Source organism: Neopsephotus bourkii, unplaced genomic scaffold (assembly GCF_033783945.1).
Source record: "Neopsephotus bourkii isolate Nb327-2 ecotype Australia unplaced genomic scaffold, CSIRO-AGI_Nbou_v1 NB_196, whole genome shotgun sequence".
NCBI lineage: Eukaryota > Metazoa > Chordata > Aves > Psittaciformes > Psittacidae > Neopsephotus > Neopsephotus bourkii.
The window spans coordinates 4,031,618-4,053,360 of NW_026900709.1; the positions used below are offsets into that span (position 1 = coordinate 4,031,618).

Genomic DNA, 21,743 nt, shown 5'->3' on the forward strand with positions numbered 1-21,743 from the left:
AACGCGGCCGCGACCGCGCCAAGGACTCCCTGCAGCGCCGCAGCGCCAGCACAGCTAGGCGCATGCGCGGAGCTCTCCCGCATGAACTACCCATGTTCTGGGGCCCACCACTTCCAGAACCTTCTGGAACGGTCATGCTCGCCGAAGGTCAAAGTTGAGCCGCGCTCACTTCCGGGCTGGTGCCCGGGCCCTGGCCCCTGCGGGCGCTGCACTGCGCGAGTCACGGCACCGCCGCGGTATCGGTAGCCTGCGGGAGTAGGGCACAGCCCCGGCAGCCCAAGGCTAACGGCAGAACCAGAGCAGGCCGCAGCCGGGCCGTGGGGGGGCGGCTCCGCCCTGGGGCGGGGCACCGGACGCGCATGCGCAGGCTGTGACCTTCCTCACGTGTGCCTGCGGCGGCGCGGTCACTTAGCGTGGGGAGCGGAGGAGCTGCCATGGTAAGTGCCCGCCGCTGGCCTTAGGCCCGTTCCCTGGTGTGGTCCCGCTGAGGGGGAGGCGGGACCTGCTGGCAGCACCGCTTGTGGCTGTGGGCAAGTTGCTGACCGGGGTCCTTGAGCGGGCTGCGGCCACGCCGCCAGGCACGGGAGTTTCTTCAGGCTGACGGAGGTCGGCGGCGGCGGCCTTGTCGCGCCGAGATGAGCCGAGGGAGGGAGGGAGGGAGGAAGGGAAGGAAGGAGGGAGGGAGACGGCGGCGCGGTGGCCGTGCGTTAGCAGGGGCTGCGCCCCGCGGGGTCTGAGGCGCCGCAAGGTCGTGCAGCCCGCGGGGGGTGAGCGGTTATTCCGCAAGCGCGGGGCTGCGGGCGGGGCTGCATCTGGCGGGAAGGGAGCGGGGCGCAGAGCCTGGGGACAAGAAAGGAACCCGACAGTGCTGCGGGCTTGGGCGCTCAATGTGGTTTTCGTAATCCTTTATAGAGACCTTGCAGGGGAATGGGGTAAGGGCAGAGTTGCGTTCGCTGTTGCAGTAATACTTAATTCTTACAGTCCTGCTAGTGTGAGAGAATAGCATTTTTTAGTGTAGAATGCTCACGGTCATGAGCCTGGCTGCTCGTTTCTGTTAAATACAGAACACCTAAAAAGAACCCCCAGAATCAGGGATGCCATCTGCACAGGATGAAAGCAGGCATCCTGTGTAATGTTATTGCTGTGGGATAACGATAACTGGCAGAACACCTCTCTCGTGTAGCGTCTTCATGCTCTGTCAGTTTGTCTTGTCCCAGTTTTAAAGCATGTCTGTGTGTGCTGATGAGCCATCAGTAAAGGGCACGTGGATGCCAGGCCCTTGTTTCTAGCTCTTTCTGTGAATGTGGGCTCTGGGTACCTGTCCAGCAGATCGCTGTCTCCATGTGACTTGGCAAGTTGCCTAAATCAAAGCAAGTTCCTTCTTCCTAACCCCTGCTTGTTGGGATTCAGTGCTTGCATTTAGCTGGTGCATGGGAGTTAGGCTGCTCTTCCTGAAATGCAGCCAAATGGCAGTAGTTACAAAAAACCCCCTCAGAATCAACCCAAAAACCTCAACCACCAAAACCAACAGCTCAACAAACATCCCCCCCATCTCTACTTCAGCAGAGGCAGACACTGAAGCAATGCAGACAGAAATATGCCTACATTCCTCTTTTTAGGGGCCAAAGCTAAAGGTCCTTGTAAAGCTGCAGTCTGTTTGTAGCAGTCAGTATGAGTGACGCCACTCGCACTGCAAACTTGGGGCTGTGTGAAATGCTGAGGCATGAAAGTACCCAGAGAAGACTGACATGAAGTACCTGGCTAGACTTTAAAAACACGACTGTCCCAAAGGGTCCTAAATGTAGTTGTGAATTGAATAAATATAGCTCATATAATTGATAATTAGGTTCACCAACCTACAGTGACTGAGGTCTTGGGATTAAAACCATGGAGCTTTTCAGCCAGAGGAGGAGGCAGCTGTTCCAGAGGAGGTGCTGGTTCATTTCCCAGCTGCAGTACTTCTTCCTTGGAACTGTCAAGATTGCCCAGCATCTCCTTGTGTATGCAGCAATTTATGATGCAATCAAAGGTGGCCTTTGCATGCTACTATTAAAAAAGTTTTCTTTTTTAACTAAACAGAAAAAGAGGTCATTTCAGTTTGTTCTGTTGTAGTGTTCCTTTTGTTTCACTGTACATTACTCCCATAGGCAGGAAAAGCCTTCAGGAAATTCCTTCCCCTCTTTGATCGTGTTCTGGTTGAACGATGTGCGGCTGAGGCAGTAACCAAAGGAGGCATCATGATTCCAGAAAAAGCTCAAGGGAAGGTGCTACAAGCAACAGTAGTAGCAGTTGGATCCGGAGCCAGAGGAAAGGTAAATATCCTGAGGCATTACATTTGGGTTGGATTAGTAATGGTGTGTGGTAGTCATGGCTCACTGAAATGTGTGACTGATGACTGAATTTGGAAGTACAGATTCAGGGAGGAGGTAGAAACCTCAAATTCTCCTGACTGGCTCTGGCCTTGAATTCCAGCATTCCAGAATTCCAGCGTTGATGGTTTGTAAAATGGAAAATACCTGCCTTTTAAACTGCACTACTTCTCAGCCAAAACCTTGAAGCACCAGCAGCCTTCTGTGTTAAGATTATTACATGCCTGAATTCCTGTGAGTTGCGAGCAGGGTGGAATCCCACAGTGCAGCATTCACTCTCTGGTGCTGTGTCTGTAAGGATCAGGTTTACTGGACAAAATAAAATCAGGAATCAAAATAAATGTATCAGATACTATTTTTTTTTAATTTTGCATGTTGAATATGCATCTGGGATCATAAAAAGACACTGTTTTCACTTCACAAAGTCACCAGTGGCTGTGGGCCTCAGCATCAGAAGGTGTTTCCCCAGTAAAGCAGTGTTCAGTTAGAAGTGATAGTGTAAAACAGGTTAAGTTTCAACTTGGCCATGTTGACTTGGCCTTTTTCTTTACTCTGGGTTCTTCCATACATGTCATACTGGTTTGTGTCATTTGATTCTAAACCTTTGTATTGTGAAATGGCGCTAATATTTAACTAACATGCTAATGATTCCTTTATGCTACACAAATACAATTACATTTAATCAGGTGTTTCTAAACAATTGATTCATTAGAAACAGTGACAAGTTGATTGCAGTAAGAGATGGGAAGGTTCGTCTGACTGGCATTTGGGAGAAATTAGCCTTGGCTACAGAGTAGGGACATGGACTCTCCCTTCATTTAAGAAGTGGGTTTCTTGGTCTGTCACTTAATTTCTTAGGTTTCTTGGGTGGTTTTCTTTAAGTGAAATCCTACTTAGTTCGTCAAGCAAAGACCTCACAGTTGTATTTGTACTCAAAAATAAATGAAAACCAGTTATATACAGAAAACCACTGTGGTTCTGCTGCCTAAATATTGCAGGACTCCCATGCTTGACAACTGACTGGTGGCTTGGTTTCCTAGTACACCTGGGTATGCCAGTTTCATTGCACAATGAAAATAAGAGTTGTGATCTCCTGAGTGCCTTATATGTGGATGGTTCACTGTTGTTTGGAGGAATTCTGTTAACATCTGTCTGTATAGTGTAAAACTAAGGCTTTTTTTTTTTCTTTCAGAATGGTGAGATTCAGCCAGTGAGTGTCAAAGTCGGTGAAAAGGTTTTGCTACCGGAATATGGCGGTACTAAGATTGTACTAGAAGATAAAGTGAGTATCCCAGCTTTGTGAATGCAGTGTAAGCTGGTTTCCAAAATGTCACACTGCCGGTGATAAATCCTGTAGTTACTTCATAGTGTCAGCAGCATTCAAGAAGTGCAGTGGTTGGTATTTGTATGGGAGCAGCTTGATTCAGCCAGCCTCTGGTACTTGTAGTACTGACTACTTCCACCCTGGCTTAAAAGGAAGTAACCAAGGAGACTTCTGGCCTAACCTTTGCTGAGTAGATGAAGTGGCTCCTCATGCCAAGCATATATTAGAAGGAGCCCAAAAAGGCTTTGAAATTACTGAGGGTATCCTAGCTTTTGCCAGAGAAAGTTTATGGAATTGTCTTCTAACAGTTCTTCTACTTCCTACTACTAAAACCAGTAACATGGTAGCTTTCCCAAAGGAGAAGAGACAGGAGGAGCAGAAACACCTGTTCAAGAAGTCAGTGTGTGGAGCTAATCTTGGTTGGCTCACTTGATTTTGCAGTTCATGACTGTGGTAGCCCTGACTTCAGAACAAGACTAGCAAACCAACCCATACAACAGGCACTAATGTTCCTTTTCCTTGCAGGACTACTACCTGTTCAGAGATGGTGATATTCTTGGGAAATACGTGGACTAAGCCTGCTGCAGCATCAGTCATCCATTCCACTAAAATGCTGAAATTTTTCTTTCATCATGTAAATAATGTCCTTTATTTTATAGTAAACAGGCATTGAGTCTCTGAAATAACTTGTGATCTCACTGTAATGATGGAACGCAAATAAAAACATGTACAGTCAGAAATCAGTTGCTCTTGCTTGAGTTCCACTGGACAGCGAAAGTCAGACGACCACCAACCAGCCTTAATTATTCCAAACAACATCATTTTATATCCTTGTCTCTGTACTGAGAGTGTAAAGGTCTTTACAATAAACTTCTAAAACTATTCTGCTTCTGTCTCAGTTTCTGCTGTTGCTCAGTGAAACTGAGTCTCAGTTGTTCAGTGCACTCATCTCTCTGAAACACTTCAGTTGGAGTGATGCACTGTTTTCCCTAAACTTGCATGGAATTGGGAGATGAGTTTAAAATGGTTATCACACAGATGCAGTGGTGAAGGGACCTCCGGCTGCCCTCCCTTCCACATTGAGCTTTAGCTTAAGATAACATGTTCAACTCCTGTTTTAGCAACAGCTGAGAGGCTGGTATATCCACAAACAGCCCTACCAATGAACAGCCTGTCCCACAGCCATCTGAAAGCAGCTTGGTACTATTCATACCCATGGGGTTTTTTTACATCATTCGCACTGAATTTTGCCACTAGAAAGTAAGTAACTTCCATCAAGCACTGGGCTGCTGATGCTGGTTCTGAAGTATGTTTTTTCACTGATCACTATCTCAGGCCAGGTCTGCAACTTTCCCATAACTTCAGCTGATTTGACAAATTGAATTTCCTTTATCCTTAATGCAACATTTCTAAATGTCAAGACATTTATTTAAGTAAGGCTGAAGCAATCACATTTGCTTACTTGCAACCCTCTTATCTTGCCTTGGAAAAGGATTCAAGGTTGCTTGTGTAGGAATACACAAATCTAGACTTTATACCCTGTGTTCCTAGTGATGCTTTCAGAGTTGTTTATGTATACACTGATATAGTGCATTCTAAGAATGTACACTGCATTGAGATCTGATCAAATGAGTGTATGACTGCTCCTGAAACTTCAATAGCAGGAGTTAAGTGGTAATTCTCCATTCCATTGAAGGTGCTACAAAATGAACATTGCTAGATACAGTGAAAGCCTTACTTAGGAGGTAGCAGGAAAGGACTGTAATGAAATACATTTTTCAGAGCTTGAGTAGCCGCAGTGGGGGGCTGCAGCTTTGGCATATTCTGAAACAAGGTATTTTCTGCCAGGGCAGTTTTGGGCTCTTCCCCCCCCCCAGCAGTAATAAACAGTGCAGAGGTGAGCTACAGCCAGTTCTGTATTTAGATAATCCAGTTAATCACCCAGCCACTCCCTTAGGAGCTACAGTGTTTGACAGTCTTGGCTATCATGTCTTTTGCTTCCCAAAACTGGGGTGTGCTGCTGGTTACCACATACCTACTGCAGAGCTGTAGGCAAAGGTCACACAGTTCAGGTTGTTAAAAACCACTGAACTATGCCAGGTTGGACAGAGCCTTGGGTGACATGGTCTAGTGTGAGGTGTCACTGCTCATGGCAGGGGGGTTGGAACTGGATGAACTTAAGGTCCTTTCTAAACCAAATAATGTGATGTAACTACCATGTTTTAGTATAAAAGGCCTACCTCTTGAAACCTGGCCTGCTGCACCTTTACTTTAGCTGCAGCACTGCACAGCTGAACCTTATCACACTACCAGCATCCTGAAAGACAATTGATTGTGTAATGAAATGCAAACTGATTGGGAAGCATTATCTTGCATGATAAGGGAGGTATGCAGGCTATAGTCACATACCAAAGAGGGGGAAGGTATTTAACATACAAATGGAAACTAGACCCCATCCCAGTAAGAATCAACTCCCAACTGAGAAACATTTAGTCCTTTCAGCATTTCTTGCAATGATGTCTTCCAGAGATACGAACTACATGGGATCCCCACTCAGCAACTGGTCTCATGACATTTGCAGTTCTTGGAAGAGGAGGCACTATAAGCTGCCAGGGTGCCATCTGAGGCAGCACTTCCTCCCTTACCTCCACTTGTCCCTCAGCCGAGGTAGCACCCCTGTACCAGCCCTCTCCCCAGTAGGATCCCAGCAAACTCCAAATCCATGCAGCAGTGCTGCCAAGTGCCCACCACACAACCTTGTCTCCCCCCAGGTCTACCCCAACCATGCTTGCAGCAGCTTGGTATCGTGTTTGTTCAGTAAACTATTTTGTGTGGCTATATCCACTACTGTTCACATAATGGATTAAGTACAAAAGTCACATTTTCCTGAAAGCTTTCACGGGAATAAGTAATTTATGGATGTAGATAAAAAGCAAACCCAAAGTATTCCTCGGCCTAACCCCATGAAGGACGTATATGAACATCTGCTCGAATGATAAACAGAACATTTCATTCTTGCACCACAAGGCTATCACTGCAAGCAAGGACAAGGTAACTGTTACACAGCCAAGGTGATCCATCTGCTCCTACTGTTCCCTAGTCCATGAGGGAATGCCAAACCCTAGATCCCTCTGGTTCTGTATTGGAGGACAGAATCAATCATGAACGCTCTTTGCTGTGTCATTCCTGGAGGAATTTAGACTTCTTTATTCCCTGTTTTCTAGTCTACTTCAAAGCTTCAATTTTGGTAAAAATGTTATATATTGCCCTATCTCCTTCTGGGGGTGGGTACAGCCCTTCCCAACCTCTCCTCAGGCTGTCTGAATCCCAAGGAAACAAGATGGACTCCATCTACCTCCATTCATTTCCTTTCTTAACATTTCAGAACCACCATTAGCAGCAGCTATACTGTTTCCATAAAACCTTTATCATCCTCATTGTTATCTTGCTATAGTAAGAAAAGGATGAATCCTTTACACACCAGTAGAGGAGAAGGGAAGGTCAGATCCCTAACAGCACAGGAATAGGCAGGAAGATTTTGGCTAAATATTCCATTCTTCACCCTCGAAGGTCTTGAGGCAATGAAGACCAGGTGAAAACCAAACAAAGTTGATCACATTTTTTTTAAAGCCAACTTGACATCCAATAAAACAGAAACAATGAGCAGCTTCCAGGAATACCGGGTTAAATATCAAGGGACAACTCAACAGATCAACAGACTTTAACATCTTCATTAACAAGCACTGCACATTTCTTTCCCTTTTCTGCAAAGCAGCTGCAGATCGAGCTAACAGATATTTATCTCTGAGGGGTATTTCTTCACAGCCAGATTTATTTCTATTTTAGAAGCAAGATGTCCATGAAACGAAAGTCAGGGACAAATGGAAATGTCAAATCCTCAACTCCTTTGTCGTTTAGATTACAGTTAAACCTTGAGTTTGGTGACAGAAAAAGTAAAGCCAAAACGACAAAAAAGCAAATCCAAACAAGCTGCTGAATTTTAAAGGACTTACATTTTAAAGACTGCTAGAACTGCTTTTATTTTAGGGCTGGCTAATAGCAATCTCATAAAAAATGAATCATAGAATGGTTTTGGTTGGAAAGGACCTTCAGATCCTCTAGTGCCAACCCCCTGCCATGGGCAGAGAGGTAATAGGCCATTTGTACCCTGTGTTTTCTTTGCACCAATTTATCCCAAGGTTATTCACCTTTCCATGGTTTCTTACACAAACTGCTGAGCAGAGTTTCACCACAGGTCAAACAGCTAACATCCTGGGGCAGGAATGCTGACCGGCAGTAAAAAAGTAACTAATGCAAACCCAACTGGGTGCCTGCAGCTGGACTGCCTCCTTTGTGTTACAGTATAACCTGAATGGAGCCCCTTAGCTGGGTGCAGCCACCCATGCAGGAGGTGACCCCGTTACCTATTTCTGGTCTCTCGCACATGGCCCAGCTTTCAGCTCTAACCTGACCTCCTGAACAAGGAGAGAGCTTACTCATGGCATTGCCTCAATGAAATACATATTCAAGATGCACTTTGCTTTCTGAGAAAACCTAATTAGGGATTTTCCAGTGTTTCCAATACAGATATGTTGTGCACACTCTAGCTGTCATTGGGTAGAAGGGAGAGGATTTAACATGGGGAAGCAGATGTTATATAGAGCAAATGAGCCTAGTGAGGGGGGAAAACCACACAGAGTTCACCCTTAATGCAGGGGAAGTAGAAGCATCAGGTACCTGCACTCCCCACTGTTCAGGAATCAACACTGAACTGCAACTATTTAATTGCTGGTTGTACCTCACATCTCTACCTCAGTGCTGTATCATTCTTGCTCACAGAATTAATTCACCCTTCCTTACTCCATACTCCTACATTATATTACATTTGTCCTTATTCCTACTGCTTATCCCTTGGGAACAGAACAGCTTCCAAAACATTTTCTTCTCACTTATCCTACAGAAATAACAAGTGATTGGAGCCTTCCAAAGTCTCTGCTTGCTTCTAATGGTGCCCAATTTATCAGCCAACTCTCAGCTAACAGTGCCTTTTTATGTTTTCTTCCCAAATACAGTCAACACCCGACACAGGAAACCTTGAAACTTAAGCTGTTTTCCATTACCACAGCAGCCTGTGACCTCTGCACACCAGTCACAAGGCTGCCAATCCCGCCTTTGAAGACCTTGGGACACTTCAGGCCTGCTTTGTTTGAAGCCCTTTGCCCCAAATCACTGTTGTTGGATGAGTTTTTCAAATTCCTTATTCTTAGCATTAGCAAATACATATGTTTAATGTAGGGCTTAAGATATTTTGTAGAAAACCCAGCCTTATGGTTTAGGCTGTATGAAATGCCATAGCCTCAGTTGTGTTGTGTAGGCGGAGGACTGACCCTGTGGGAGCACACGCAGTCAGATGCTGGCAGTGCGGTACTGATGAAACGGGCTGAAACCTGAAGAACGCATTTCCTCACCAACCACTCAGCTCATTCACCTCAGGGACTTCATCTCACCAACCCAACAGCTCCGCTCGCTGCCCTGCAGCCCAGCGTGGAGCCGGCCTCACCCTCCCCCGGGCGAGGCACCGCAGGACAGAAAGCGACAGGAACCACCATTAAAGCTGTCCCCACCTCCCGGGGCAAGGGAAAGGAGGAAAAAGGGGAGTTTGTTCCTCACGAGTACAGGGCTCACAGATCTGCTTTCCAAGAAGCCGGCCCGGGCAACCGGCGACCTTCCCACGTGGTTCTGCCTCACACAGAGGCCAGAGCACCGTGGAAGGGCCCGCGGCCCCTCAGCCCCGCTCAGGGGACGGCTCTCCCGCGCAGCCCCGCGGCAGGAGCGGGAACAACACCAGCACGAACCGCTCCGAAGGCCGGCGGAGGGAAGAGGCCGGGTCGTGCCCGCTCGCCCGCCCCTGCTCAGGGCCGGCTCCTCTCGCGAGAGGCCCCGCCCCGCGTTAGTTCCCGCTCCCCGCGTTGCCCGCCCGTGGCTGTTCCGCTTCCTCCCTCTGTTCCGCCTCCTCCCCCTGTTCCGCCGCCCCGCCCGGCGCTGCCGCATCCGGGTCCTGGCGCCGCTGTCACTATGGTCATGGCGGAGGGGACGGCAGTGCTGAGGCGGAACAGGCCGGGCACCAAGGCCCAGGTGAGGTGTTTCCGCCGCCGCCAGGCCGGTGCGCGGGGTCGGGCAGCTCCGTCGCCGAGGCGCCGGGCCCGGCTAGCCGTCGGGGTGTCGCCGCGGGTCTCGCCGGGCCTACCGCGGCCCAGCGCTGGCCGGTGGGGCGGGCGGGCTACGGCAGCGGGCCCCGCTCCGCGGGATCGCTTTGTTCCGCACAGCCGGGCCGCGGCCTGGGCGAGCTCCGGCCGCGGGGGAGCGGGCCGGGGGTCGTGGCTCTGCTTTCTCTGCCGGGCGCGGGGAGAGCGGTCGCTGCGGTACCACCGCCTCCCCTGCCCGCAGGTTTCGGTCGCCGTGCTTCCCGCGGGATTCCAGGCTCCGGTTCGGCGGGCAGAGCCGTGCGGCGTTCTGGAGCGCGGTGGCTGGCGTTGGCCGCGGGAGAGCTCTTGTGGAATGACCGGGTGTTGTCTGAGGCGAAGCGCTGCTCCCGGGGCCTGGGGCTTTCTGCAAGCAGGGTGTTGTTCTGACAGCGACCGTGTGTTACTGCTGTTGCTGTTCAAATGCTGGGTCCGAATTGAGCTGAGCGAGGCCCCTGTGTGATCTGGGAGTGTGGGCTGGGAGTTCTGCACCGTCACGATACCTGGCCTGCGCATCAGGAGAGACCAGTCATCTTTCCCTTGCGTAACCTGCGCGCCCGGCCGGAGACACAGCGCTTCTGTTCGTAGAAATTATTTCTGTGCTTTCAAGGCCATCGTGAAAAGGTGCATCTCAGACATGTAACCTGCGGGTTTTAGATAGTGTCAGAGGTGCCGTCTTCTGTGAGGCCTTTATGCTCGCACTCTGGTGAGGAGACCTCATGGTCAGAAACAGTAGTGTATGACATGTTGAAAAAATGCATCTCTTCCATGCTTTGTCATAAGGTACGGAGGTAAAATTAATACACAGCCTTGTACATGGGTTCACTCTGTACATATTTAATCTGTGAAGGAAACACAACATTGTGTGCCTTTGATAAATCTGGGGTATGCTGAAAAATAAGCTGGTAAGCTGGACATAGACCTAGGTTTGGTCTGTGTTCTGTTAGAGTTCATGTAGGTTGAAGAATTTTGTGTATAGTGATGCAATCATATAGGTAAAAAAGCTACGTGGCTGTATTTAAATTGTTAATTTTGGATGGCACTGTGGTATAGCTATTCTGTATGCAAATACAGTTAGTGGTATTCCAGCAGAAGGTGTTCACTCTAGGTATGTTCTCTGGACATGAGACTGTTTTCTCAAGAATAGATTGCTAAGCTTCACAGCTGGAGCATTTCCATCCAGTCACTGTGTCTGCTAGGATGGCTGTGGCCAAGTAATAAATACACACATCTGGGATGATAGCAGCTGCAGGGGATGTGAATTGCTGCAGAACACTGATGGATCTGAGGGTTTTATGATTCACTGTATTAAACACCATGGGTTAGCACAGCTGATAGCCATCCAGTTACGTACACAGCTACTGACTGTACCAAGAGAGGTAGTACCAAGTTAGACCAACACTGCATTACATCACCTGGGTTCAGAGGTGTTTTTAGTGGTGTGTTACTACTAGAACATACTGGGATTTTTAGTTTCATAACCATTGTACAATGCTGCTCTCTGCAGACCTCTTTTCTTCCCCAGTCTTACATGGTCTAACATGTGAAATGGGCACTGCATGCATTAAAAAATACCATAAAGGTGCTACAGGAAGACGCAGGGGAGAGATGATGAAGACAATATGCCAAGACTTTAACTGCAAGATGTTCCAGTATTGTAACATTAGGAACATAAGTCCCTGTTCTTGCCAAGACTCTGTGCTGCTTCTGTTCAGATGTAGCTTCCTGGAATTGTATAAACTACATCTATTTTCCTGCATGTCCAAGCTTACTGTAGGCTGTGTGCTTTTCTTCCTCTGCCTCCATGTTTGTTAAATTAGGTTAAACTTTTCCTTTTAACAGGATTTCTACAATTGGCCTGATGAATCCTTTGAAGAAATGGATAGCACATTAGCTGTTCAGCAGGTATTCTTCCTTTTGTGGAATGTTGTTATTAAGTTCAGTTCCCCAAGTTTTGTATCTTGGTGGAAACCCATAGAACAGGGCATGCTCTGTGTCTGCTCAGAGTTGTGTTGAACAGGAGTGAATTTCATAAGCACCCTACATATATTTTAAAAGACGTAGTTATCAATTGCGTGTGCATAAATAACTCTTAATTCCCATGTCTGGTTTAAACAGAACAGGTTAAAGAAAATAGTGGGGTTCCTTTGTTTTGGGACGGATGTTGTAAAAAGCTGTAAAATTCACCCATTCTTTTACCTTTTCTAATTGAGCAAAGGCATTTTGCAGATCTGGGTGTTTTGTTTTTTTTAAATACCAGTTTTTTTACCCTGCCCATCTACTCCTTCATTTTTAACCTGTCAATCACTCCTTAAGTAAAGAGAAAAAGTAAGACCCTGAAAGATGTAATGTCCTAAATATACTGTCTTACTATAATTACCACAAGATCGCCACTTATTCTCCTCCCCTTTCCTAGTATATTCAGCAAAACATAAGGGCAGACTGTTCCAACATTGATAAGATCCTTGAACCTCCTGAAGGCCAGGATGAAGGTGTATGGAAATATGAACATTTAAGGTGAGAATCTGTCTTTGTCAACGTAGTGTCCTGATTGTAAGTTTTGTGCATAGATACTGAGTCTTTTTGAATATGACAAATCAAAAGAAACTTAAATTAACCTTGATATTTCTACTATTAAACATTGTTATACTGTGGTATTGATTATTTTCTGACTTCCTTGTTCTTAAGGTTTATGATGTGCTCTGATCTAGTGTTTTTTTTAAAGGTTTTTAAGAAAATGTTTGTACCTCACTTAAGAAGTTGTATTAGCATGTTTTGAATGTGAAAATACAGTCATGAATTTCCATGGCACTCTCTACTAGTGTCATCAGTTCCTCATCTTCACTAACTGGGAATGTGATTTCCAGCTGCTTCCAGTTCTGAAACTTGCGTTAGGTGGGAAAGCAGGAGTACCTGCGTCTCACGGTTCTTTACCTACTTGTAAGGAAACCCAAAACTTTTTGTCTTTCTTCGGTTTGTTTTATGCGGTGTAACAAATACGTTCAGCCTTGATAGTTTGTGCCTGAAAGTCTTTTTCAGTTGTAGTGTAGGTTTACACCTTGTTAGTACATGTGTGGTAATCCTTTTTTCCTGGCATCACTTTAGTATCCTTGTATCCTGATTCTTTTTTGATAAATATAAATTGCCAAATACACTTTCAGGAATAGGAATAGTTCTAAGCTACCCCTAGATTTAAATATCTTGCCTTTTTGCCTCCTGTTTTCTTTTTCTCTCCTCTGCTCTGGAATAGTTGCAGTAGATGCAGGGAATCCTCAAAAGTGTAAAAGGTGTATACATACGATTTCCTGTGTCCTTCACATACACCACTTAAAATCACTGTAGATTCACAGGAGTGACTGGTCACTAAATACTTGTTGCTTTTGGAAAATGCATTCAGATTTTCCTGCAGGATGGAAGGGTGGATTCTCTAAAGTTAAAGATCACACTTCTGGGTACATTCTGGTGATGGCAGGGTTTCTCAAAGCCCACTCTATTAATGATCTGTGGTGGGGCTTTAGCCACTTGATTGACCTGGAGGAAGAATATCCTACAAAGATGAAATGCTCCAGCTATCGAATGTAAAACATTCTTAAGAAACTGATTTTCTTAAAGTGTTCCTATTTTTAGCCTGAGATAGTGCTTTCTTCCCTAACAAAGTTGGGAAACACTTCCACTAAATTATTTGTTAAGCTCAGCCTCTACTCTCAGGTAAGAATTGAACTGTACTAGTTTTGCTGAGTACAAATTGCTGGTACGAATTGTTTCTCTCAACCTCTAGTCCTTTTATAGTGTGTCAACTCCTAGCCTATTGCCTGCTCAGGTGTGACATCTGATATTATTTGATAGTATCCATTAAGTAAGGTATTTTTCATGTGCTGTTGTATTTCTTCCACTTCACAAGAATCATTTCCCAAACTGTTAAGGGATCTGTGACAATCAGGATGGATCACCTTGGTCTTTATTAGATGTTTCCAGTAGAAAAACAAATTGATTCTGATGCTGCTGTGTTCATTATTTTTTAGGCAGTTCTGCCTTGAGCTCAATGGACTAGCTGTCAAGCTGCAGGTAATTCTTTTCTTGATGTTTCTGTGTTGTTTGAGGGAGGAGACTGTGTTTTTGTATTGTAAGATGCGGAGTTTGCAGAGCTTTCGTCTAAATTTATACACACTGATTTAAGCAGTGGTTTGAGGTAAGAGTGTTTTAGGGTGTTAAAGGGGCAAAATGCCCTTTTTGGTGGGGGACAGGACAAGAAAGTGATTTGAAAAGATCAGCCTGTTTTTTGCTGTTGGGTGATTTTCATGACAGAACAATTGTTTTAACAGAGTGAATGTCACCCAGACACATGTACTCAGATGACAGCAACTGAACAATGGATTTTTCTTTGTGCAGCTCATAAAACTCCCAAAGAGGTATGGATGTATTCTGGAAAATGGACCCTGTTGATGTAGGATTCTCTGTTACAGTTCTTTTGTTCATGTGGAGACAATTACAGTAGCTCCTTAGTCAAAATGACAGTTTATGTGGGCTAAGAATATCACTTAAGGTTTTCTTCTTTCCCATTCTGTAGTGGCTGTGAAAGAACGGGATGAGGTAGGAAAGAACTGCTTTTTAACACAGCATTAGAGACTTTGCATATTCCCCTCTTTTGTCCTTTAATTTGGGTTGAGATAGCCTGGAACTGAGTGGGAAAAGGCCTTTGTTTAACTGAAAGAAGAGTACTTGCTGAGAATAGGGTGTCCTCTTCAGACTTTGGCCTTGATCCATAGCACTAGGCATGTGAGCCTGACACTCCGAGAGCGGCTGCATGTGCACATTGTTGGGGGAGTTACTCCTAAAAGGTAGTGCAGTCGTAAAAATCCTGTATGTCAAGTGGGGTATCAGCGTGGCAGTAGCTTGTCCAGTTACTTTAATTTTGTTCTGATCTCCTGTGGAACCACTTGATACAGCGTTATTTTTCCTTGTCCTTCAGAAGGTCTGTCTCTGTCGCTGCTGGTTATGGTGACAGTGCAGTCTGACATATTTATCTTTGTATTTCCCCTTCCAGAATAAGGTACTGTTTTTTTTTAACCTGAGCCTTTTGCTTTGTTTTTGTTTTGTAGTTTCCTGAGATGACTTATTTAGCTCTGAAGGCCAACTTCTTTTCCAGTCCTTCCTCTAATGCTCATTGCTACCAAGTGTGTTGGCATGCAGTCAGTCTGTTTTATTCAGCTAGACTGGAGAATTTCAGGCAGCTTTTTCGCTCTCAGCATGCACCAGTCATCTGCTGTTTTCCATATCAGTAATAGCTATCAAGTAGTAGTCAGATAGCGGGTGATGCAAACTGCTGACAAAAATGTACAACTGAGAAGATTTCTTGCTGAAGTTGGGGAATGGCAAAATGTACAGACATTCCTGTGCTCTCAGCCTGTCTCAGATCGTTACTTTCTTCCTTCTCTACATGTACTTTATTGCAGAGCCAGGACTTGAATTCTTACTATGTTTTTGGTTATGTATTGATTTTGGTTTTCTTTGCTGAGGCAAAAAACATTGATATACTTAGGTTCAGGTTTGGTTGGTTGGTTGGCTTTGTTTTGGGGGTTTTGGGTTAAGTTTTTTTTCAATAAGGTGTTAACTTAGCCTGTAAAAGACTGACTCTGTGTGGGAAACAAATGTAAGGTGAGGTCTTTCTTTCAGGGGGTGTATGTATTATTATACAGCTTTACTTCAGGAGATGCATGAAATTCACTGCTCATGCACAGTCACATTTCCATAGTAACTTTTCTCTTGATTGATTCACATGGGTTGTTAAAGAGAGAAAAGAAGGCTCACCTAAGGAAGAAGTGGAGTTAGACCTTCAGAGAAGCCATGTGAAACTTCTGGGAATAAAAGTATCAGGAAACATAATTAAATGCTTCTCTTTCAACAAGTTATATGACAGCATCATGCCCACACTCGTACATGTGCTCACTCACTGTCTCTTTTTGTAGTGTCCTGCTATAGACTACACCAGACACACACTTGATGGAGCTGCATGTCTCCTGAATAGCAATAAATATTTCCCCAGCAGGTAAAAGTGTTTTCTCTTGGGAGGAGGGAGAGAGGGAGGGAGTAGGTGGTACCTAGCCACTTAGGAAGCATATTGAAAGGCATTTTTCATGGACTGCTACTGAAAGCATGTCAAGTTCTGCATGTGTCACTTGTTGGTAGGCCTGTTGTTACATTTAAGCCAAGGAGGAATTCCTTGCCGTTTACTGGAACTGATGGGTCCTTTTTAGGCAGGAATTGCTTCACTAATACCAGTGTTAGGGGGCTTCCAGTGGTGTAGTGCCAACCTAAAGAACAGGATGGCCTTTAGAGAGACACAGTGACTCAGAGGATGCTACAGCACCAAAAGCCTCTAGAAGCCAACATCAATCCACTGTGGGACATCAGTGACCACAGAATACAGAGACGGAGTGTACTTGATGAGCAGCCCACATGTTGTCTCATAGAAACCTAACTGGGGAAGTCAAAATTGTGCTTATCTAGGAATCCAGTATCGCAAAGGAGATACAATAGGAAGTCGTCTTCCCTTTGCGCATCAGTGCTAGAAACCAGAAGTGCAGCCCTTGGCAGAGTAATGACTGGAGGCAAAACCTTGCAGAGTATGACTTTCAAATACTCAGTACGTACTGACATTTCTATTTTCCTTCCAAAAAGAAGCAACCGCAGACACAGGTATCTGTAACACTTAAGTCTAAATTACAAATGCAATTTTCTAGTATAGTTTAACAGTCGGGATTCACGTCAACATGTATCTATCTCAGTCGTCTTTTTGGTAGAGCTGTTTTGTAACCTCTGTCCTGGTGCTTGCAGGGTTAGCATAAAGGAATCCTCCGTAGCCAAATTAGGATCGGTGTGCCGAAGGATTTACAGAATATTTTCACATGCTTATTTTCATCACCGGCAGATATTTGATGAATATGAAGTAAGTAGTTTTAAATTACATCCTGGAACAAGGGCATTTACTGAAGTAATAGCTGTGATGTAACTGTATTACATGCTTTCTGATAGTCCCAGAAGAAGATCTGCGTTCAAGTGAAGTGTTGATTATAGTGGATGACAGTTTTACAAGAACTGAATTGCTATGTTATACCTATATATAATAATGAAAATTAATTTGTACAATTAGTTTACCCAGTTATGGTTTTATTTGGATGAAAGGTCAGAATTTGAGAGGTTTTTCTAGAAACAACTCAAATTCATCTTGGTTTGAAGATTCCTGAATGTATGCCAGCACTTGGTGTAGTTAGTACTGCTTATAGACGGATGGTTCCTGTTTGTGTATGTCACACAACGGTTAAGGAATTGTAAAACTCCAAAGAAACAGAGTAACTGGAGTCAGCTTGTGCACCTGCAGGAGCTGCCAACTTGTTTTTTTAATGGAAAAGTAGAAACTTCCGGATAGAAAGGAGGTAGGGGGTATAGCTGGAGGAGGAAGAAACCTTTGCCAATCTCACTTAAGCTATGGGAGGGCTGTGCCCTGGTCTGTTGGGGATAGCATATGTAAGAGGGGTTTCACAATACCTTAAAATTCTCTTTTGGAGAGTGATCAGGACTACACTGAAATTCGAATATATGCTTGTCCAAGTGCTGTGGAATGGAGCTGTGACTTCAGTCTGAACTTCAGTAGGGTTTTTTGTTAATTGCAGTAACTGTAAGCAAGGCAGTAAAGATTTAAGAGAAGTAATATAAATTTACCATTTCAGCATTACTATGTTTAAGACTTGTAAGTCTAATACTCACATATAAGCATTTTTTTTAGTATGTTCTGCTCAATTGTTTAAAATATGCCTTCTGTATATACTGTTTTCCCCCTTTTTTCACCTCCAGAATGAAACGTTCTTGTGTCACCGGTTCACTAAGTTTGTGATGAAGTATAACCTGATGTCCAAGGATAACCTGATTGTACCCATTTTGGAAGAAGAAGTGCAAAACTCAGTGTCAGGGGAGAGTGAGGCATGATGGGAAAGGCAGTACAGAGCCTGTACTGAATGAATATAAAGCAAACATTAATTATGTACTGTATATATCATTTTAGACACTTCAATCACGTATCCTCATAGCTTTGTTTAGTATACTTTTTGTATGCTGTGTGCATTGCCTTTTTAATATGGGAAATACTTTAAGTTATTCATGAGCTGTATATTCATCAATGTGGCACTCATGGTTTTTAAATAAAAGTAGTAGTATCTGTTTATAATGCCTGTTAATAAAAGAATTTACAGTTCTCTAAAACTGCTGCTAAACAATCATTGAATCACAATCCTGAAGATGTGTCTGATTGGGTGGGAATAAAGTGAGATTAAGATTTCACAGCAAGCCATTTTTCAATGCAGTAGCTATATTAAGTCTTAGTTCAAAGATTATTACCTTCAATATATAATTCTGCAGGAAGCTTCTTGCAATGTAGCGTATTCCTAATTTAGCTTCTATTTTTTTAAAATGGCTTTGAAGATTTACTTTTTGGATGTGCATATTCCTGTATGTGTATATCCAAATACTAATAGGATCTATAGTACTAGTAATACCAAAAGGACAATTTCACTATGCTATTGAACATCTATATTCTTGCTATACGTCTAACGTTCTCTCTGGACTTTTGTTAGCAGAAGAGGTTTGTGTACAGCAGGGGACAGGTTCCATCCTGCTAAGGCAGACTTCTGCTGATCTCCAGTCCGCAACTTCTCTACAGAGTAACCGTGACAGAGAAGTCAATGGCTTATACCTGTGTGTATTTATGGCAACTGCTTACAGATTATACCTCATCAATACTCGTGTTACACTACATAACACACTAGATCAGTCTTTGCTTGTATTCCTAGTATAAACCTTCTAAGTATCTGAAATACTGACCCCGATTCTTTGCAAGAGTTAATTATTCTTTTCAAACATACAGTTGTTTTTCTTCGTTCACCATCATTATATTCTTTGACAGAAAGATTTGGATTCATGCTTCTGTTCCCTATCAGGTGTTTATTTCAAGTTGTGTTTGCAGATTTGCAATAACTGACAATTTCCATGAGTGCTGCTTAATTGTGTTATGTCTAGAATGATAGAATTAAATGTTTGAGATGCATACAGCAGACATACTGCTAAGCCTACATGAATGCAGGGTCTAAAAGCACTAGCAGTGTTCTGATATTTTACTTAGCTGTTTAAGAAGTTAGCTGGTTGTTTCTGTCTGAGGTTGCCAAGGGCCCTTGTTTTATTTCTATAAGCAGGTCAGACTGGGCTAACACTGCTGGTTTTGGTAAGCTACACTTCGTTTTCTACATTAAACTTACTTGGAAAGAAGGGAATCCACCTATTTTTAATAAGTAATTTTTCATAATGCTACTAAACATGCCTTAAATTCTGTTTTTCTTTCTATGAATCAAGCACACCTCAAGCAACTGTACCACCTGGATGTAATGGGAATTTAAACAATGAGAAAATGGAAAGACTGAACTTAAGTACTTCAACAGCTCTTTTTGTCTCGTGGTTATCACTGTATTTAATTTTCAGCAGGGTAATCTCATGAGGTTTTGTCTGAGTGAAAGTACTTTAGTTGCTGTCTATACATGTAGCTGTAACTTGCGCGTATGGACCAGGTTACTCAATTGTGATAGCTATGGTGAAGTTGGTGCTGCAGATAGGAGAACTGTGTTCTAGACGGAGTACGATGTATTTAGCTTGGTTACAGTCCACTGCAGCACCATCCAGGGTGGTTCTGCAGTGCAGACACTGCATGCTGCTGTTGGCCATGGTGACTGAGATGGGCAAACCCGTGTCACTGGTGTTGCTAATGACATTTCCTCTGCAAAATTGAAGCGAATGATGTGGTGCTCAGGACTGCATTAAAAGTTTAAAACCTCTTTTTGTCCTCTTATGCTTTAAAGAGTTTCACTTCAAAACAAAACTTGGGAAGTTTTGGTCCTGTTTATTCTCATTGGGATTTGCACTGTAAAGTTAACTTGCTCTACTAATCTGATTTTATATAAGGCCTAAGTGAAACACTGCTTGTATTTTCCCTTGCTGTTGTTTACATGAGTACTGTGTACACACATGTGCCTGACGGTACCATAGAACTTCAGTTAGCCTAAGCAAACCATTGATTTGTCTAATAAATATTAACAGACTTAGACTCTACATAATAGGGGAACTGAGACTGTCTTTGAATTATATTGTAAAAAAAAGGATAAAATTAAACTGTTTCTTTATCCATACTGCTATATTTTGGCAAGTTATTCTCGTTCTTCATGTCATCCAAGAACACAGGCGCCAAAGTGCTTCCAGCAGGAAGGTCAGTGCTTTCCCATCTCTGCTACACGGTAAGCTCAAGTGAAATGTTATTTCTTCTTTCAAAAGCAGAGAAATTTAATACTCATTGGCATCCTGAAGTCAGAGCTCAAATTTATACCTCTCAAATCACAAAATGATGGTTTTACAATTAACAGGGAAGATCTCAAAGAGGACCTTCCGGATGCCCCAATAAGCACAGTATGACAGCATGTCACAGATGCAAAGGCCCATTGCAAGCAAAGCGTTAACTTTCAACAAGCTTTTTCCCTAGTCACTGAGGTTTTTCCTGATGTTTGGTTTAACACAGCTTGCAAGAAGGCAGTTATGGTGATTTTGCTACTTTCCTTATTTCAATTATATTGGAGGTTGTTAAACTTTAGCTGCTGAAACACATCAGAACATGTCACCAGACCAGTTCCTCTAAACCACTTTTGTCTCTTCTGAATCACACTAACCTGAAGTCCAGAATGTTCACATATCCATTCCAGTTGTCTAAATTCTGACACAGGAATTAGGCTTCAGAAAGTCTAAATCCTAGCGAACGCTGTTCTCAGAATCAAGCCATAGGGAATTGTCAAGACAGCAGCCTGCACATTCTACCTTCAGAAGATTAAGAACAAGGCCGATCAGCTTTTAGTAGATGGCTGTGCTTTGTGAGCTGCATGGAGCTGTAGTCAAAACTGCAAAGATAGCAGTTCCAAAGGAGCTCTAGCTTGAGGAAAGGCATACATTGATGTAACACATTTAGGGTCTTGTCAGGACGAGGCAAACGTAATGAAGAAACTGGCAGCTGATTTAGTAAGTGCTTTTAATGGTGAGAAGCTTCCTATCAGAACCATAGACCAGATCTTCGCATTACAAACAGAAACCAGTATTTTACAGATCAGAAACACTGAGGTTAAGCAGCAGTTTACTGCAGCTGACCAGGAACATAAATAAACTGTTCTGACGATCAGGAGCAGGGCACAGTATCAGTGGACGGTTTCTTCCTGCTTGTAAACACTAAAGAAGTATTTCCTCTCCAAACAATTTAAGCATCAGAAAGTATAAACAGACTTTGCAGGGGTTCCTGAACAGTTGCCTCTATCTCTGTTCTTCCAAGAGCTGTTGTCACATAACAGGTAAGGGACTTTTCCATTACATTTCCGGCACAGAGGCTCCTAATTGAAGCCCTGTTACTGAATAAATAAGAGTACTTTGTTTTTTTGTGGCCGTGCTGTTAAGTTTGATTTGCAGTTCTTTCAGTAAAAAGATGAGCATGTAAAATACATTCTGGTAAAATGAAAACTGAACAGCGTGTGTGCATACATACATCTCTCTATAAATAGGAACATACAAAAACCCCATCTTGCCAGGCTTACTTTGACAGCTTTTCTGATCAACAAGCTTTGTTTAATTAATGGCTGGTGCTGGTCACAGCACTAATAAAGGCACACCTTAATGCTCTAGTTGGGTAAGACCAGGTGACAAAACAAGCAGCTTTTGTTATAACACCCTACACCCAAA

The 21,743-nt window shown here is 43.8% G+C and overlaps 1 protein-coding gene across 3 annotated transcripts; it reads left to right on the top strand.

Annotated features, from left to right (window-relative positions):
* Window positions 1-317: 317 nt before the first annotated feature.
* Window positions 318-20,161, top strand: LOC133225065 (MOB-like protein phocein). 3 transcript variants are annotated; one of them, XM_061377111.1, is made up of 9 exons: window positions 318-437; window positions 2,148-2,312; window positions 11,778-11,840; window positions 12,352-12,452; window positions 13,958-14,000; window positions 14,258-14,344; window positions 15,902-15,981; window positions 16,770-16,881; window positions 17,787-20,161. In XM_061377111.1, the coding sequence occupies exons 1-9, from the start codon at window positions 435-437 to the stop codon at window positions 17,916-17,918; spliced, it is 786 nt and encodes a 261-aa protein (XP_061233095.1). In that variant the 5' UTR covers window positions 318-434; the 3' UTR covers window positions 17,919-20,161. The 3 variants fall into 3 exon arrangements, with proteins under 3 accessions (XP_061233095.1, XP_061233085.1, XP_061233078.1); XM_061377094.1 differs by lacking the exons at window positions 318-437; window positions 2,148-2,312 and adding an exon at window positions 9,677-9,828; XM_061377101.1 differs by lacking the exons at window positions 11,778-11,840; window positions 12,352-12,452; window positions 13,958-14,000; ... (2 more) ...; window positions 16,770-16,881; window positions 17,787-20,161 and adding exons at window positions 3,562-3,651; window positions 4,219-4,575.
* Window positions 20,162-21,743: the final 1,582 nt, after the last annotated feature.